Raw genomic sequence first — 19,990 nt, 5'->3', positions numbered from 1 at the left:
GTCAGCAGTCACTGTGTCTATAATGAATTTTGGCACTGTGTTCTACTGACGTGATGATGCATAAGAGAAGGGACTTTTACCTGTTGTGAGGAGCCTGGCTTTTGGCAGAGTAAAAAGACCTAAATCAGCAGGTATCAGATTAAAAGCCTCAGACATGAGCAGGAGTATTTTAAAGTGCACTCTAAATTTAATAAAAATTCCTTACACTTATATATTTTTCTGGACACTCCACTCAAAAGTGCTTTACAGGCCATGAGGATTCTCCTCCACCAAAACCTATGTGTACAGTAGCACCCACCTAGATGCGACACAGCCAAAGTACACCAGTACACTCACCACACATCAACTATCAGAGGCGGGAGAACAGAGTAATGAAGCCAATTTATAGACTGGGATTAGTAGGAGACCATGGTTGTTAAAGGCCAGGGGAAATTTGGCCAGGACAGCAAAGTTACAACACTACATGTCATATTTTACAAGGAGCCAGTGAGATTTATATTAGACAATAGTAAAGATATAGAGTACTTTTTAGTTAGCACATGAGCTGTGAAAGAAGGTAAAAGATACTGTTGTAACATTCCATTAAAAAAAAAAAATCAAATAACAATACATCATAAAAAATAGCACCAAGGTTTCAAACTTCAGTCTAGCGTTGGATTTCACCACTGTGTGTAACAACACTAAGCCAGCTTTGCAAACCTTTTGTGAGCATAACCTCTGCCTTGTCACAGTTTAGTTTAAAAATAATCTGGTTCATCCATAAGAGGAACACCTGTAAAGTGCAGACACTGCAGCAGTAGTATATGATTTTGTCCATAACTAAATGAGAACATCACCAGTATTGCAGTGAAATCAAAATTTGTGATAGTGATTTTTCTAAAGCAACTACAGTAAATACTAAATAGTGTTGATCACTGTGAGAAAGTGTGACAGCTTGAGATTTAAAACATTTAAGATTTACAAACTTGTGCTTGTGGAATCCAAATAGAAATAAAATCATCAAAAGGAAGTACTAGTTACTGTGCATCTAAAATAATTTCCCACGTGCTATGTTGTGACACCATGACACCATGCCACTCTCAAAGCATAAACATAAAGGTTGAAGAAAATTATTAAGTCACCCCAAGTGCAAATCCTGTTCTGATGAATGATCAGAAACCTATTCATGACTGAGTATGGAGTTTAATGGATGTTAAAAGAAAGAATATAGTTTAGCATCTTCCATCTTTGGAAAAGTACTCCTGAAAAACACAAAGTCAATTGGATTTTTTTGTACATTGTTAAATTATCTCATCTGTAAAGTCACAGTATACTTTTTGTGAATATTTTTTATTCTAAAATAATGCAAGCTAGTAGAATTACTATTGATTAGCCAAGAGTGCCTTACATGTGTCTATGCTGATGCAGTGTGTACCTTTACCCTCTACTGTCAGCATGGGATTGCATTAGTAGGGCATTACTTCTGCCAACCTTGAAAGACTAATGGGCTTTGCAATTTCTTTCAGAACTACTGGTTATTGAGAATGTCATTTTCCAAACACATCCTGTCCTTTTTATGGTCTGGTAGAGGAAAATCTTGTACAGGTTCTGTCAGACTTGTTATTTTGCTTTAGAAATGGATGAAACCTGTTAAAACCAGCCAATCGAGCAATCAACTAATAATTAGGTCACAAGTGTTAAATGTTTGGAAGATCTTAATATTTAAACAATGAGATAGTATTCTATAACATGTAAATGGTTACTATTTAAATAACTGATTTTCATATGTGGAATACTTGTTTATTTTAGTCAGTTGCTTTATTGACATACTATACGCATTAAAAGTGATGATTGGCACTATTTAAAAATGATAAAATAAAGACTATAATATACACAATATATTTTTTACATGAAAATGTTTGTTTTGTAAAAAACTATTTAATATTATAGGGTTACGAAAATCAGTATTTGACCGAGCAGTTTAGTCAATCAGTGAAATAATTATTCATAACCCCCAACTTATTTCTAGCAATATACCGGAGTGGCTGGTATAATTAGAGGTACCTGAATTCCTTATTCTTTGGCACAGCTTTGTTGAGAGGAGTAATAATCCTGGCACACTTGGTTAAAACAAATATTTATTACAATAACAAAACACAAACTACACTACACACAACATACAACACACAAGTTACTTTATGTACAGTATTTACAAACAAGGTGTTTCAGAGGCCAAACATTCCGGTCACCCAGAAAACTCCAGACTGCTACTAAGCATTAAACTCATAATGTCTACCGAGGCCACATAAGAGATGAGCTGCCTTCTAACTAAATACAATGTAACCTGCAGTTAAATCTCTCTGCACCCCAGATGCCACAAAACAAATGGGAGCCTATATCCCTATTCATAAAATTGCACCCTAAGCAGGAAAGACGTTTCTACCTAAGGTATCTCTTATCCAGGAGATCTACTGTAAGTTCCATAAAAACACAGAAAAGCACGCTCTTCCTAACAAGGTTCAAATACTTAGCTCCACTCAGGTTTCATTTGGATGATCATGAAGCAGGGGCTCTCACCTGGCGCAAGTTTCAAATCCCAACTCCTCCAGACCCCTCTCTCTTCTCCTTGTTACCTGCCCTTTTCTCTTCCTCTTTTTCTTCATTTGATCTTATATTGTGTGTGTCTGTACTGCTCCTTGCCAATCATTAACCAAGCACTTCCCTAGGTATACTAGGGTAAACTTTACAATTGCTTCTGCTCAAGGGGCCCCCAGACCTCAGCAAACATCCTCTCTCCTTTGAAGTGTTTACTCTTCCCAGTGTCACAAACTTTATCTAAAATTTAAGAGACACTTCTAAGTCTCCTAAAGCTGTAACAATATACATGATATATTTTATAAGGGCACCTTTTTATCAAACATTTAAAAAATACATGAAAGTTGTACCTGTTAGACCAGGAGTAGTCAATCTTGCAGCTTCCATTCTGTGTCATTATAAGACATGAAACCTTCAAAAATATTAGATACTGGATTGAGCCTTAATTACTTAATTAACCTAGGTGCTGAAGACTACATTGACATTTAACTTGAATAAATACTTGCAGCTGGATGAAATAGAAGTGCCAGGGATGACCATCAATGTATGAGACAGATGAGCATTTTTAAAATAATAATAATAATAATTGCTTACACTTATATAGTGCTTTTCTGGACACTCCACTCAAAGCGCTTTACAGGTAATGGGGATCCCCTCCACCACCAGCAAGGTGCAGCATCCAGCAAAAGTGACTGCACGTTATTAAATGCTGTTTTTGTGGTGCCTTTGTGACTCACTGATCTCACAGTAAACAAGAACTGGAATTATTCTTGCATATTTAAATTAGAATAGTCCTTTGGGGTTATTTAGTTTACCCATGGCATATTTGCTCATTTGAAACCTGGAGTCACTACCACGTCAATATGTCTTTCTCGATATAACTTGAAAAGCACATTATTAATGGTTTTATTCAATGATGCAATTCAAAGAGAGACTCTGAGAATTTTAATGAAGTTTCATTTTGCAGATCTGAATTTAAACACAAATAATTTAATGTTGTATTTCTGTTTTTCTCCAAAAAAATGTAAAAGACTCATCAAAAAGTAAGAATCCATACTTGTTTAAGCTACTGCAGATGATGAACCATGGAACAGTCTACGCTGGTCCCTAAACTGTCATAAAATTAATCTAACATAGTACCTGCATCCAATAAAACCTTACCCATCATTTTTAATGTATTTCTCTTCCATTTTTCTTTCTAGGAATTGCTGTCGACAAAAGAGGTTTTGTATACTTTGTTGATGGAACCATGATTCGCAAGATTAATGAGAAAGGAATAATAACAACAGTGATTGGTTCCAATGGCCTGACATCAACTCAGCCACTCAGCTGCGACTCCAGAATGGACATCACTCAGGTAAACAGCCTCAGTCAGTGCCTGAGATACACACATTAATATTCATCTTATTATAGTGACTCAAAATCATTTTCGGCTAGAAGGCCTGGACGTGACTGTTATAAAACGTTGACTGTGACACTCATTTCCCCAGACTGCTGTTAATGTGTCTGCTACTTGCAGAGCACTCCAAAATGAAGAAGATTTTCATGTTAGAACATAGTTATTTCTGTCTGAAACGTTTGATTTTGTTCCTCCATTCATTATTTCTAAATAGCACCTCAGTAAGTGGAATAAAGTGATGAACAAGACACATAAAATGCATAAAATGTTTGTTTGAGTACTAGAAGCAACCAAACCTGTTTTGTTCTTTAAAAATATGGTGGTAAAAACACAATATTTCTATGGTACATCTTCTTTCATGAATTAAATGAATGTTTAATTAAAGAATGGTTTGTAAAGCTAGCAAGAGTAAGCATATCTATATAAAATAAGGAGGATACACACAGAATTGAACATATTCTTTCTAAAAGCAAAATCTAAATAAAATCAAGCTTATAAAAATCATGCATTTTCATTTAATGATAAGATATTTTAGTGAATAATTGATAGAGATTCATTTTATTTGTTACATAACATTGGAAAAATAGAACAACAGTTCTTATTTATTTAAATAAGTTACATGATTTTATGTTATTGGTTTTTGTTCAAAGACCGATATTATTCATGTTATTAGAAGTTCTCATTTCAAATTTCCTCAGAAAAAAACCTTAGTTGCTAGCATCTAAAAATGTGGCAGTACTGATAAAAATTGTTAAAAACTTAACAAACATTCTAATCTTGGTTCATTGAACTGTCAGAGCTCTGACAGCATTATATTGTGTGCTTATAAATGATTTAATCACAATTGTGGAGTTATTGACATTGTTACATTCACATTGTCAATGCGATGTCAAATTGAACTCTCTTGAAAGCTCAGAAGGTAGATTTGTTTATTCTTCTTAAGAACATTTTCTTTATAATATATTGGCACTACCCTCTGACTTTGTCTGTAAGGCAGAAACCTTTCCCAAGCGATACCAGGTTTCTGAACTGCAGAGACGCTAAATAGAGAATCATCTGATCTATGAGCCATTTTTTTAGTCTGCCCCTTGTTAAATAAAGGTTCACAAAACAAACCTACCTTTATTAAGCACTCATAGAAACTTTTAAAATGCTGAGGCTGGCTGACCTTCCCAGTGACTGCCAAGTGATACCCTGCAGTTACTTGGAGGCACAATAATAGAACACATTAACCCACATTTAAGGGAATTTTAGGTGGGAAAAATCATGTGGGAAAGAGAAATGAACCAACGTGAACACATAAATCCATACAGAAGAACTGTTTTATCATTCAGACTGATAGTCATCCATTATGAGTGCAAGTGGGACTATTTTTTTTCCTTGATATGTTCTAATGTTCTTTTACTACCACTATCATACTTCAGCTGAGACTATAGAAGGATAGCATTTTTGCTGTTGTGGTCCTCAAGCTCAGATTCAAATATACATTTTTAAAACATGATATTTGAAAGAAACAGAACATTTGCAAAGATTTTTTGAAATAGTGGACACTATTTAAAGAAACTACCATTTGTAGTGTTGGAGTGTTTTCAATTACATATAGTTATAGTATAGTTTAATTGTTATTTAGAGAAAATAGCATTGCTAGGTATTGTGACAAAAGACAAATATATTTTCCAGTATGGGTGGTTTGAAAGATTACAAACATAGTATGATGGGTGATTTAATATTCATGCTGCACTTATTTATTCATATTTTATGTTTCACCTAAAATCTTGTTCTTTTGATTCTGTAGGTTGTAGTTTTCCTGTATTATCTTCTTGGTTTATTCCCAAAATTGATATCTTTTCAACACTGAGATTTAATTAATTAAATGCATAATGACAAATCATAAAAACCTAGCACCACACAGTAACCTAAAAGAACATAAATGTTACATACATGAACATACATTCATCCCTTTGCATAGATTACAGATTCCTACCAATGTTATCCGCCTACTTTCAAATATAAAAAAGATTAATAATTCTATTTTGCCATTCAAATAAGGTCTGGTGCAGTACTGTAAATGCTTCACAGAACTTAATAAATTTAATCATTTAATAAATCGGTTATATATACTGATGGAAAAAAGAAACGCAACACCTCCTCCTCCACACTCTGGCCCTCCCGTCTGTGTGGAACAGGCTAAAGAGAGACTCACCATGAAGAGGACTTGATGCAACTGCCCGATGAGTCATAGCCTATGTCTGGCCCAAGCCAAGGTGTGACGTCTAGGAGGTGTGAGCAGAGGGCGTCTGACAGGTCGCCTTGCTCTAAGGCCAGCAGCATAGTGTCACGGATGTCGGAAGGGACGAACCGTGGAATGACAGGAGAGCAAAAAGACCCTATGCTTAGTGGCGAGACGGGGGTTAGCCCTCAGCTGTTCAGGGAATGCCGTACAGAAACCTATGCCCTCAGGTTGCAGACATGGGGCGACCTGGTGCTAGGCGGGTTTCAGGACATCCGAACGTCAATGCTGAGCCAAGGCAGACCCGGAAATATATAGCCCCAGAGAGAGAGAAACACCGGAAGGACAGCAAAGAACCGGAAATGAGAGACAGGACAGAGAAGGAGCGCCCTCTGGCTGCAGAGGGCGTGAAACATAGAGCCTCACTGTATCTGTCACTGATGCGGGCATTGTGTCTGCCGACAGTTTCAGCAGCAGTAAGGGTGGCAGATCTGAAATGATCTCTCAGATGCACCAGTCTGATGTGTCGGTCTTGCTCTGGTGTGGTCACTCAAGGACGACCGGACCTTGGACGGTCATCTGTCCTGCAGGTCTGATGAAACCTTCTCTCATAGTCTCTCATAGTGTCTGGCAATGCTGGTACATTACATGCGTGCCTGCAGCATGCCAATGGCCCTCTCCCTTGCTTCTGGTGATATTCGAGGCATTATGGAATGCACAGAAAACTGACTAAGTGTGGCCTTTTTCTTGCAGTGACCTAAGCTTTGAATTAAGGCCTTTTTAAAGGTGACCTGATCAGGCATTGTTCCACCTGGACCTCATTGAGTAAAAGTACACCTACAAGCTTTCGTGTGACTGTCAAGTTGCAATGCCTCATTTAACAAGCTGTATTGCTGGTCAGAGGGCTTATAACAAATTGACAACATTTTGTGAAAGTACATAAGCTATAACTATAGTATTCTCATTCCAGAAAATGTTGCATTTCTTTTTTCTATCGGTATATATATATTTAATATATTTAGATATACAGTAGGTATCTGAAACCTCTTTGTGTCATAATTATTATATAAGTTAGATGGTTTTATAAAATATAAAATGTTAGTGTGCTATAGGTTGTGACTATTTTGAAATATTATGAATTAAAAAAACAAAGCAGCTTCTGAAAAGAGAAACAGTATGTTCCATCAACATCGGATTCATCGGAGTTCCCCAGAAAACAATTAGACACAATTGTATTAAACCTATAACACTCAATAAAAAGAGCAGGTTACAAAAATGCATATTAAAATATGAGCTTATGGACCACAACTATTGCACTGCTACTGTGTCTACTACTACTCAGCATGACTGCTGCAACACAGTAAGTCAAGGACAAAATTAAGTCCAAAATGTTCTATCATTATTGGTCTGAACATTTTAATAGAGACAGAACTCACCTCTGATTTCTATTTTCATCAAAGTTGGGTTTTAGAAGACCAATTACTCTAGGCCGATATTTATACTGTTAAATCACAGTTTTCACTAATGTGTTTTTCTGGACGTTTCCCTGACATTAAAACGCATTATATTATTTCACTAAGGACAACAAAATCCAAGAACTGAATGCTTTGTGAATGTTTAGAATACTTGGTGAGATAGATTTAGCGTAACTCGCTTGGTTAATGGGTAGCCTCCCGACCATTAGACAAGGAGGCTTGAACCTCATTTAGAAGGACTGAAAGAAGGGGTAGCAGCTACTGTAGGTGGAGATGCGGTTCAGGAGAGATGCTCGAGAAGAATTCAAAAGGAGGTGTTTGTGTTGATATACTGTATTATAGCTAAATTTCGTAATGATGGTGATTAGGTGCAGCTGTGTGTGATTGACTTGTCAGTGTTACCCTTCCCAAACTTCAGTTAATAACTTCCATTTCTCAAAAAAAGGGATTTTCCCTCTTTTCTTGCCTGTGCTGCTTTATACTGGCAGAGTGGATACACAGAGGGGCTGCATGTGTGCTCCACATTATGTATTGTCAAAACAATGTTATATTATTAACAAGCAAGGAAGAAGGTTCAAGTGTGCTGGGAGTACGAAGTGGGAGCCATTCCCAAGAGAATTTCTTTCACATTTGTTACATAGCCCTATAGCCTCTGCTGTAGCTGCTGACTGCAGGAATTGATTTTGACATGGAGAATAACATAATGTTTGAATAATTTTACTTAGACTCTAACCTGTATCCTAGATTAAACTTTCTGTAATGCTGTATGTTAACTGCCATTCCAAAACCAGGTCTTTAAAGATTAGTCACTCATCTCACATTTTTATACTTCCAAAAGTTTTCTTGCAAATATACAGAGTTTATAAGGTGTTAAAATTAATAAAGGTCAAAATGACGACGACGTCAAGAATATTACCTTAAAAGTCCAATATTAATCTCGAACAACCTGAATATGGGAAAACAGGCAACATTTCAGTAAAGTCTTGACATGATTAAAAATTGAAAAGGCCCTTTGCTCTTCTAAGAGAATTCTATCCAGAACCCTCAAAAATCTCACAAAAGCTGTTTATCCACTTATTTGTATTTGGTTACCTACCTTGGCCTTCTTTCTGATGTAACCTGACAGGTCCAAGATAAAGTGCTGGAAAAAGGCACTTAATTTATAAAAGTTTGATAGGAGGCCTATTGGATCAGTGCAGTAAAAGAAAATAGAGCTGTTTGAATGGCACATTCATAATGAATGAACACACCACAATAGCATTCTTGTTTATAAATCTCAGTAGAGGTCAGCTACTGTATGGTTTTCTCTATGCAATTTCACTGGTTAATGCGTCCATCAAGACATATAATATAACGCATCCTTCTAGTAATCGTCTAAAAGCACATAACATAAAAAAAGCTTTTGCTTTACACTTTAGCCTTCATTTTTGTGTTAGTTTTTGTGGGATTCAAATCAAACTCTTATGGTGATATGCTGTAATATATGTAATTAAGTCAAATCCTGCTACCATGTTGTCTGTTATACCATAGCCTGGTCAGATATCAAAATCTTAACAAGGTTGGTCCTGGTTATTCCTGGGATAGGAGACCTCTAAGGAAAAACAGGTTGTCCCTGCAAGACACTTTGGAGGACCAGCAGAAGAAACGTTTCCTTATAAAATAGGAGTTCCAAATTAATGTACTGTATAGGGACAGTCGACACAGTGCTATACTACTTGGTCTCTAAATATCTTGCTGTATTTTTGGGGGTATTGAACCCATGTTTAGGTAAAATTTAAACTTTCTGTTTGTACAGTCTGGCTATCCTTAAGTTTTTCATTTATTCAATTGGTGAAATAAGTGCACACGCCTCTATTTCCCACCTATTGGGTCTGGCAGTAAACAATTGTTGACTTAGGTAGGTGCTACCTTTCATTGATGGGTTAAGTGGGTCCCATCCTATTCATGAAGAACTTTGGAATCTTTAGGGATGGAAAGTGTGCTATACTTATAAACTTACTGTACTTATAAAAAATCTAAATTATCACCAGTAGTTGTAGGAATCTGTAATTTCTTCTTCTTCGTCTTCTTTGCCTGAATGAACGTTTTTTATTGGGATATAATGTTTGTTTGTTTGTTTGTTTGTTTGTTTGTTTCAAAACTGAGGGTGTCACGTGTCAGAATCAGGAAAGCTGTTTCAAGCTTTGGGGACTGCAAACACATGATTTTGCAAATTAATAATAATAATAATAATAATAATAATAATAATAATAATTGCTTACAGTTATATAGCACTTTTCTGGACACTCTACTCAAAGCGCTTTACAAGTAATGGGGACATAGTGCACCAAAATGTTCACCACACAACAGCTATCAGTGGGGAGGAGAGCAGAGTAATGAAGCCAATTCATAGATGGGGATTATAAGGAGGCCATGATAGGAAAGGACCAATGGGAAATATGGACAGGACACCGGGGTCCTAAGTCATTCTTTCATATACAACAGTTTTTGCAACCCTAAACCCCTGCTCTTAAGCTCTTGATTTTAGATTATGGAAATGAACGTTTAAATTGTCCATTGAAATGTAAGAAATTAAAATCCTGCTCAAACCAAGAGTGAAAAGCATGGGATGGAGAATCAGATCAAAGCTCTAGGTTGGAGGGGTCTTTAATGGCTAAAATATTAAAGGCCCATATTTAGAATACATACCAGGTTTTGTAGTCTAGATATCGGTGAGCAGAATTCCCTTAACAGAGGTACACCAAGTGCTGGCCAAGTACTCCTAGAATCTAGTTGGCTTTGCTTCGCCAGAGGTCCTGTGGTTTGTTCTACATTTGTAGAAGCTTTGTGAAGCTTTTATTCCTGTGAATAAGAGTAACATCAGTCCACCATTTAATGTTAACTCTGCTGTAAATACTGCTGGGACTCACATTGCAAATAAAGGCAGGTGGTATCTTAGAAGCATTCTCTGTCCTGTTCCCTGAGGTGTTGACACATGTGTCATAGCTCTGAATCACGTGGATTCAACAGTTAATGACATCAAGTAGGGGAGGTTGAACAATTTCACAGTTTAGAAAAACATAAACAGAGTAGCTATGCATGATTAACCTGAGAGACATACCACAAATTGTGGTAAGGAAATTAAGATATGCTCTTTCAAGATGGCCTGATAAGATCACTTCTAAATAGGTGGGCTAGAGTAAAAATGACACTTATAAAACCACCTTATCAGGCAATCAAGTGTCTGTCCTATTTATATGCAAAAAAAAACCCATACATTTTTTTTATTTTCTATAAATGCTTAAAATAAATGCAATTTCTTATTATATAGGCTGGGGGTTTCAGTTGATTTGAGCATGTAAATGTTACCTCTATTGTCCAGGGCTTGATCCCGGTTTCCAGTGAAGGGGAGAGATGAACATCTCACACATTTTGTACAGAAGTGCCTCTATTTATTTTTATTTCCATACGTACTTCCATTTTCTAATTTATCCACGATAGAGTCATGGGTGAGCCGCAGTCTATCCTTGCACACAACAAGCGCAAGGCAGGACACACCCTGGATGATACTCCAGTAAATCACATGGAATTATATATACTGTACAGTACAGAACGCATAAGATTATTATTTTAATATATTGCATATTTCTTTCAGGTTCGGCTTGAGTGGCCTACAGATTTAGCCATAAACCCAATGGATAACTCGCTCTACATCCTGGACAACAACATTGTGATGCAGGTGTCAGAGAGCAATCAAGTTAGAATAGTGGCAGGAAGGCCAATCCATTGTCAGGTACCTGGAATTGATCATTACCTTGTAAGCAAGGCTGCTGTCCATTCCACCTTGGAATCAGCAAAAGCTATCAGTGTGTCTCACCATGGAGTACTCTATATCGCTGAGACCGATGAGAGAAAGATCAATCGCATTCAGCAAGTCACAACAAATGGAGAGATCTCGATTATAGCAGGAGCACCAACAGAATGTGACTGCAAAATTGATCCCAACTGCGACTGTTTCTCAGGTGGGTTTTCAAAGCTGGTCTTTGGCCACCATATCTTTGATTGTGTTAGTTTAGTGTGGTTTTGTTATTTTTACTGAATTGAGATTCTAAATCTGTTTAATCTGTTTCATTGTTCCTGAACTCTTTGATAACTTGTAGTGTGGCGTCATATTTGCTGTCGCAGAATGAGAAACACAAACACATGCAATAATGAGAGATTGTTAAAGAACAAGACACTTTTCTGTGGAAAAAAATAACTACAGCATAATCCCCTCATGATATTTATTTTAGCCAGGGGCTTAGAATGTAAGTTATAATCTCATAGTCTCCGTTCTGATTTTGTCTACTTCCCCAGTCCATCTGTAAAACAGTCTGTTATGTTCCATACAGTAGATTGAGTACATGCTACTAGATTGCAATGATGATTATTATTTAATAAATGTTGTAGCAGTGTAGCAAAGATAGTCTAATTTGCCTTTCCTTTTTTAAGACAAATCACATTTTTGCATAGATCCTTCTTGTTGCTCTAAATGTGCTAAATAACAATTGCCTGTACCCGACAGAATCTAATCAGTAGTATATTTTTTATTTTAAAACATGAAAGCAAAACCTACAATACATACACTGTGAGCCAACAGTGTGAAACATTTACTATTTTTCATGTGGTACTTTGCATATTTTCCATCACGTCATGCTGTTAACAGATGATTGCACTCTTTGGAGGCTTTTACCTCCCACTTCCTTCTCTCGAGAAATATGCATCCTGTGCTACCCTGTTAGTTTCTACAAATTCGTGTCTGTCTACTTCTTTTGGTTATAACCAACCCCCTCCCCCCAACTCAACTGCTGGCACACAGCACTCAAAATGGTTTGCCCCCTGGAGTAAATGAGATTCAAAAGCATTTCCTAATGTGGCAGATCTTTGATAAAAAATAATGATAAATGAAATAGTTTTTCAGCAAATCCTTCCTAAATGTGAGTAAGCCATGAAGGATTTTGTGAGCCGAGTTCCCAGTATGAACAAAATAGGCCTGCTTTCGGCTGATGGGTTATTAAAGTGGCACTTTTCTAAAATTCTGATGTTTTTTTTGTTTGTTCTTGGTTTCATTGTTTCTTACGTATTCAGGTGATGGAGGATACGCCAGGGATGCTAAACTGAAAGCCCCTTCATCCTTGGCAGTATCTCCTGATGGCACACTCTACATAGCTGACCTGGGAAACATCCGAGTCCGAGCCCTCAGCAGAAATAAACCTAATCTCAATCACATGAATATGTATGAAATAGCTTCTGCAGTGGATCAGGAACTGTATCTGTTCAACACCAATGGGACCCACCTTCACACGCTCAACCTTATAACAGGAGACTATATTTACAATTTCACTTACACAGGGGAGAAGGATATTAGCACAATCATCAGCAGCAATGGGAACTCTGTGCACATCCGTCGGGATGCTAACGGCGTGCCTCTCTGGCTGGTAGTGCCAGGCGGTCAGGTCTACTGGCTCACAATCAGTAACAATGGAGCCCTGAAGAGGGTCTCTGCACAGGGACACGACCTTGCACAGATCACGTACCATGGCAACTCTGGTCTCTTAGCAACCAAAAGCAATGAGAACAGTTGGACTACTGTTTATGAGTAAGGTTTTTCATTATTTTGACCCCCTCCCTTTATTAAACTCTCAAGTTTATTTTTTAATTGGAAAAATGAAAGTGGTGAGATCGGTGTCTCACTCTCCACCTCTCTTTTGATCTTTTTCTGGCAATACCTGCATTTGTAATCGAAAAAGACATTTAACAATTTGATGCTGTTTGCTTTAATTTTTGTAGCAAACTGAAATGCCTTTGAGGTCTGTCATTCCATCTTTACAGCATGGGTATAACAAAGGAGATGAAAATGACCCACAAAGGTTATGCTGTTGTTTGCCTCATTTGAAATCCCAATGAATTCAAAGGGGAACTGCATTAATTTTAATATGTTCTCTCAAATATGTAAATAGCATCCGCTTAAGGTACAATCAAATTTGACTACAGACAAACAGGCTAAACTTTAATACTAAGATGTATAAGAAAAAAAGATGCATAAAGAAAAGAATAGTCTTTGTGATTTTTACAAAAATATATCAATTCTATGAAACCCCATTATTTCAATTTCTTTGTTTTTCCATTCTTTGTTTATTTGATCTTTTAACATCCACATTCTGCTGCCCTGTTTCATTTTTGAAAGGTTTGATAATATCTGATTTTGGTAAATTAAAAGCTAATTTGCTAACAACATAACTTTTGACTCGTTCCTTGGAAATCCAATTGTCAGCTGAACAAAAGAGGTATTTTTAAGCAGCATTTGGTCACCTGGGAAATTAACATTAGCAGTGCTGACTATGTACCGTATTGACGTTTTTGTGGTTTTATGCTCTATACAGTGTTACACAAAATTGTGACCCAAAGTTAGCAGATGGAAACGTTCCCTCTGGATAATTTAGCTGAATATTCCAGAAGGTTTAGTTTAGTGTTTACTTATTTGTTGTTTAGTAATGTTAGGATTGTAATGTTGTAAATAAAGTCTGTTATTTAGTTATGTTAGGATTTTATAGTGAATTTTATAGGAGTTTGAGTTTTATAGACTATTTTATCTAGACTAACTGCTACTTGTTAACTGGTTGGCTTTGTAGAAAAGCAGCCTGTTATGAGAGCAAAAACTGATGAGTCTGGTGTCTTCAGTAAGACATTTAAATAATCTATTCAGCTTCAGCACTTCATCTTTGTGCTTCTACTCTGTTTTATAATCTAGAAGTCAGCCATGAATGGAAACATCAGATGTTGCAAATATTATATTTGTAATAACCAAGGATTTTTTTCCCATTAAATCTGTGTTTGGTGTCAGGCCACCAGGACATATACAGAACATATAAACAAATAACATCAAGTACTATTTAACATTCTTACAGATTAATGTACGAGTTATGACTTGTGATCCAAATATAAAATTTTGAATTGTATCCCTTTAACCTTAGGAAAACGTTAGCAGTATTTTATTGTTGTTGTTATTTTGCCATTATGACTGTATATACTTAAAGTTCAGTTTTAAAATGCAAGTTTCAAAAGTTTCAAAATTTCAAAATGAAATCATATTACTTTTATTATACGTACAAGATGCTTTTGATGTTACTTAACATGATGTTGACATCTCTGTCACTGTTTCTTAAATTTTAAATGTTCATCTTCGATTTTGTTTTCCAGTTTCACTCATGTTATTTTCCATGGTCATGTTTCCTAGATTTAAATCAGTGTTTTACTAGTGCCATCCAGTGGAACTTGGATGGCACTGCAAACCTTTGTTAAGTATATCTTTTGTTTTCTATTATCTGCCAGAAGGGAATTGCAGATACACCATTAAATCCTAGCTAGCCTTCAGAATTAAAAGAACTCTAAAAGTAACATGATTAGGCAAAAAATAAAACCAAATGTTGTTTATAATTTGTCAGTTATAAATATTAAAGTATTAAGATAAATTAAGGAATGGCCAGGAATGGCATTACTGTAATTCTTAACCTTTTTTCTTTAATTACATTTAAAGATACTCAGCCATATCCACATATTTTGCTTCCTCTTAATTCCTTATTTACAGTTTAATGCTTCTGCTCCACCACTGTTTCCATTTGCTTTTTGTTTTTTTGTTTTTATTGGAAGGAATTATGTAGATAATACAGGTGCTAAAGGTCTCTTCAGTAATTAGGGATTAGCCAAAACAAAGATTTAAAAAATAATGAAATGGAAGGATTGACCACCCTATCTTAGTAGCATAAGTTTTGCCTCCCTTTTCACAACTACAGTATGTTGTTACTAATGTCTGCGTTTAATTAAAAGTACTGGAATGCCTCGATGTTCTCATTGTTCAGTATAGAAACTGAAATATCATTCGTAACTATTTTGTTTAAAGTGGTCAGAATACAAAACACAAATGGAATACAAATAGCAGCTAACTGTTCTGATTGCGTTTGTAGGTATAACAGTGAAGGTCATCTAATCAATATAACCTTTCCGACGGGAGAAGTTAGCAGTTTCCACAGTAACATGGAGAAATCTGTGAGAGTGGAAGTGAACACTTCAACCAAAGAGAACTTTGTCACTGCCACCAACTTCTCTGCCACGAACACTATCTACACATTAAGGCAAGGTATGTGTATGGAATTGTGATATGTTAAGGGGAGTCTCAAACTACAGTACAATTATCACCTGAGATCGAGTTCAGCCATTTAAAAGCCAACATAAATAATACATTGTGAACCACAGAGAATTGTATTTCAAATTTTAAATATTTTTTTATAATCCTGGAAAACACACTTATTATTTTTTCTCAGGATTAGAGGAATGTTTAGACAACATGTTATATTCCAGTAAGGTGGCATAAAAATCAGACTCTTACTAAATAAACACTGTTAAGGACTAAAATACTATAAATGGTATACCTTTAAAAATCACTTTTGATTATTTGCCTGTGAGTGCTTAATGCTGTCCTGTACATACGTAATAGTTCTCTGAGAACAATTCATATAATTTCAGTAACAATCAAATAAGGAGTATCAAATAACAGTGTTCTTGTGAACCTTGAAATGCCACATTGCCCCATTTTCCCAACTGTTATCAAAATTATTACCAATAAATTGTTATTAACAATTTGACTTATTGTCAAAAATTGTTACCAAGTGAGGGTCTGGGTTGCTGCTTTATACTCCTCTTAGAGTAATATCCTGCAAAAGCAATAATGTAACCAATTATGCTTAATGTTACAGGCCACTGTAAATGTTTGTCCAAGGGTAGCATTCATTTTTTATTGTTGATGTAAATCAACACCAGTACTATTAATGCAAGCATTTTTCATCAGCCTGAGAAAGAAATGGGATCTAATTAAGAGTTTGTGGTATTGAATGCTTTGCTCATTGTTTCTGTTATCTGATAAGTGAAGCACGTTGATTGAAATGTATCACTGTGCTTTGTCTTCATTGTAGATATAAATGACACAGATGCAGATGCAATTTAAGGTTTACTATTTCAGGAGTTTCCTTTCAAACAAGTGGTTCAGCTTTAAGCCACATCAATGTCACTCTCTAAACAGCGGTTGGAAAATGTATATGTTAAGAAGATATGCTGTCACTGCTGTTGAAACTAATGAATAAAGCTGAGCATGTACAACAAAAAAACAAGAAGCAGCTAAACCTAAGTCATTGAAGTTAAACCCTTTCCTATGGTGTCAATCATTCTAGTGCAGACACTTGTTAAGAAAGCACTTAAGAAAACAGCAAAAAAGAAACAAGAAACAGAAAAGACAAACAGAATACACAAAACTGAAAAACCTAAGGTTGAATCGTTTATATTAGAGAATCAAAAATCAAGGCACTATGGTTAACTAAAACAGTATATATTTTGATATTGCATACAGAGGTATTGAGAGAAAACATCACAGCCTCCTTACACTGTTTCCACCTGAATTAGTATTGCAATTTAAGTTTGAGACTACATATTGGCAGCTATATAATATAGTTTTGAAGTGCAGTTTTAAATAATGCTTGTATTGAATAAAGCCTGATAGCTCTGTAAAAATGAAAATGAAAATCTTAAATAATATAACACAGCTTTAAATACAATAGCTTTGTTCTCTGTAACACCGCATAGACTAAGAAAACATAAGAGTGTGTAACCTGTTTCTATCGACCCAAAGCTAGGTGGGTCATCCATGTGTATTCATTTTAGATAAATTAAAGTATATATAAACTTCTTATTTATAGTAATACTAAGTGATATATATATATTTTAAAAGATTGTCCGTATCTACTTCAATTCATATTTTTCAAGTTGACAAATTTATTTTTGTACTTACGTATTCTGAAATTTTTTTTTAATATTGTCAGTGCAAACCCATACATAAAAGAAAACTTGGAAAACCTTCTAGTCCAATTCAAGTAGAGAAAATACTGTCTTACATGAAATAATAATAGAATACCCTTCCTCCTAATTAAAATAATCTCTACACAATTAAGAACTTATCTCCATGGTTAATAAGTTATGAATCCTGTTGATGTAACCCAGCAACTATTATCATTTACTGGCCTACCACTTTTCAAATAGCTTGTTATTTTTAAATGTATTCTACTGGCTGACCATTGATGGTGAATATACAGCATATACGTAGTCCCAGCTTCTGCTATATAGGACACAGTTATTTTACCTACTGGTTTTAGAATTTGAAAAGAAAAACGGGGGAAGAGGAAAAACAGAAATGAGTGTTTCAGGGAGAAAAATTACTTTAGCAAGACAAATGGCTCTTAGATAGTTGTTATTACAGACTAAGTGCTCCAGGGAGAATAACCAGTTTTAATGTTCTCACTAACTGGAGAATCAGAGATTACAGAAATCTACAAATGCTGAAACCTGCCAGTTAGCCCATTTTATGCTTGCTAGTGAAGAAATGGAGTCTGTAGCCACCTGAATGCATTATGATGATTAATGATTTCTGATTTTAATAAATTGAAATGGGGTTTTGTGCAGGTGAAAATTTATCAAAAGACTTCCATTGACTTGTTTGTATCTTTTTATCATTACTGATATAATTAGTGTAGTGCTTCCCGCAGGCAAGAAGAATAGCTTTTATTTATTTAAAATGTGAAAGTGATTTTATACCTTTGTTTTCAAGCTGAACTTTTAGCTTTCGGGAGGCATGTTTTTTTTAGACTTAGATAGCTCTCAGCTGCATCTGACTTCATACGTAGCAGTGTGGTGGTTTTTGTCTTTTTTCATTTTTATAGATATGTATCACACTGGGTGCGAATCAGACATTTTCAGTGCAGCTGGAGTGTGAACATGTGCATGCTATGCATAATACAATGTAATTTGTAACTTTTAAAAATGCGTATCTCCTCATTTGAAAATGTGAAGTGAAAACCCAGAATCTGACCTGTTTGAGTAAAAATGTGGTTGTTCCAAATTCTTTTTTACACTGTATAGAATAGGTGTAGAGGTACAAAGTGTTGGGTTTTACAAGGAAGATGATATATTGTCTTGTGCATAGCTGCCTTTCTAACCAGCTAATCACACATTTGCAGAAGAGTGAACAAAGTATGTGTGAACAAAAGACAACATGAGACCTGAAATTGATCAAGTCAAGTTAAAAATGTAGTTAGGGATTTCTACAGTATGTTATCTTTAGGTTTAGCTCTGTGAAGATTTTGCAAAGGTGTGAACTGCTGGCCCAAAGTCAATTATAAATGGGTAAACAGGAAACTGAGGCATAGTGAATCTGGTTCCGATGTTTTTCAGTCTCATATTAAGACACACATTATAATCAGACATGCTCCATGAAGAGCATTTTGTTACTTTTGCAAAGCCTGATTTTCCTTCATCTGAAAATGTAGTCAAGGTTTAAATAACACAAAGAGTCATCTTTAGAAACCTTATTTTTGAAAGACTTATCTTACATAAAATCCAAATTAAAAACCAGACTAGTTTATTGCATTTTCACAACTTTTTTTATTACATAAACATCCGAACACTTCACGTCTTAATGTGTTATTTCAATAATAGCAGAAACAACAGAAAACATCTACTGAAAAAAGTCAAACATATTTCCTGCTTAAGTGAGATCATGAAGACAAAAACTAGAAAGAAAACACTAACTGCTCATCATTCTAGTGCCATCATTCATGCTTCTATTTTTTTTTTGTTTTCACACTTTTTCTGGCAGTTGATGAGAACTCGGTGTGCCACCACCTCTGGGAAAATAACATTTAAATGAGATTTCAGTATGTGTCAGCAAATATTGTGGTAGCAGAATGCCCGTTGCGATTTCGGGTAGATTTTCCTAAATCTGTTCCTACTTGTTTTTGTGTCTCACAGACAATGCACAGAACACGTATCGTGTCAGCGCCGATGGATCCCTGCGCGTGACCTTTGCAAGTGGAATGGAAGTGACTCTCAACACTGAATCACATCACTCTGGAGGCGTGGTGAACCCCACAGTGGGCAAATGCAATATCACCCTGCCTGGGGAACACAGCTCTAGCCTCATTGAGTGGAGACAGAGGCGGGAACAAGCCAAAGGAAATCATACAGCCTATGAGCGACGGCTGAGGGTAATTTCATTTCTTCATTGCCCATGCAGATACTTCAGAACAGTTACTCATCCTTAGATAGCTGTAATGCCAACTTCTCTGTAATAATGTGAGGCTAAATTCTGTAATATTCTCTCCCCTTTCTAAACCTGCATTAAGTATGAGAATTGTATGTTTTAGAAGTATGTAATCATAAGTACTTGCACAAAAATGCGCAATGTCCTTTTTT

At 35.8% G+C, this 19,990-nt stretch overlaps 1 protein-coding gene and 1 long non-coding RNA gene across 7 annotated transcripts in view; one reads left to right on the top strand and one right to left on the bottom strand.

The window, feature by feature from the left end:
• The window catches only part of tenm1 (teneurin transmembrane protein 1), a 339,710-nt gene that overhangs the window by 304,357 nt on the left and 15,363 nt on the right, over positions 1–19,990 (top strand). For all 6 annotated transcript variants that reach the window (XM_088596739.1, XM_088596742.1, XM_088596741.1 and 3 more), the window contains 5 exons: positions 3,777–3,931; positions 11,313–11,679; positions 12,785–13,295; positions 15,661–15,833; positions 19,547–19,782. In XM_088596739.1, the coding sequence (XP_088452865.1) occupies positions 3,777–3,931; positions 11,313–11,679; positions 12,785–13,295; positions 15,661–15,833; positions 19,547–19,782 (1,442 nt within the window). The remainder of the gene's footprint in view (positions 1–3,776; positions 3,932–11,312; positions 11,680–12,784; positions 13,296–15,660; positions 15,834–19,546; positions 19,783–19,990) is intronic.
• LOC148653804 (uncharacterized) overlaps positions 1–19,990 on the bottom strand; it is an 84,486-nt gene that overhangs the window by 58,466 nt on the left and 6,030 nt on the right. The window lies entirely within an intron of this gene.

Source organism: Lepisosteus platostomus, chromosome 10 (genome assembly GCF_059453375.1).
Source record: "Lepisosteus platostomus isolate fLepPlt1 chromosome 10, fLepPlt1.hap1, whole genome shotgun sequence".
Taxonomy (NCBI): domain Eukaryota; kingdom Metazoa; phylum Chordata; class Actinopteri; order Semionotiformes; family Lepisosteidae; genus Lepisosteus; species Lepisosteus platostomus.
This window is presented reverse-complemented; position numbering and strand designations above follow the sequence as displayed.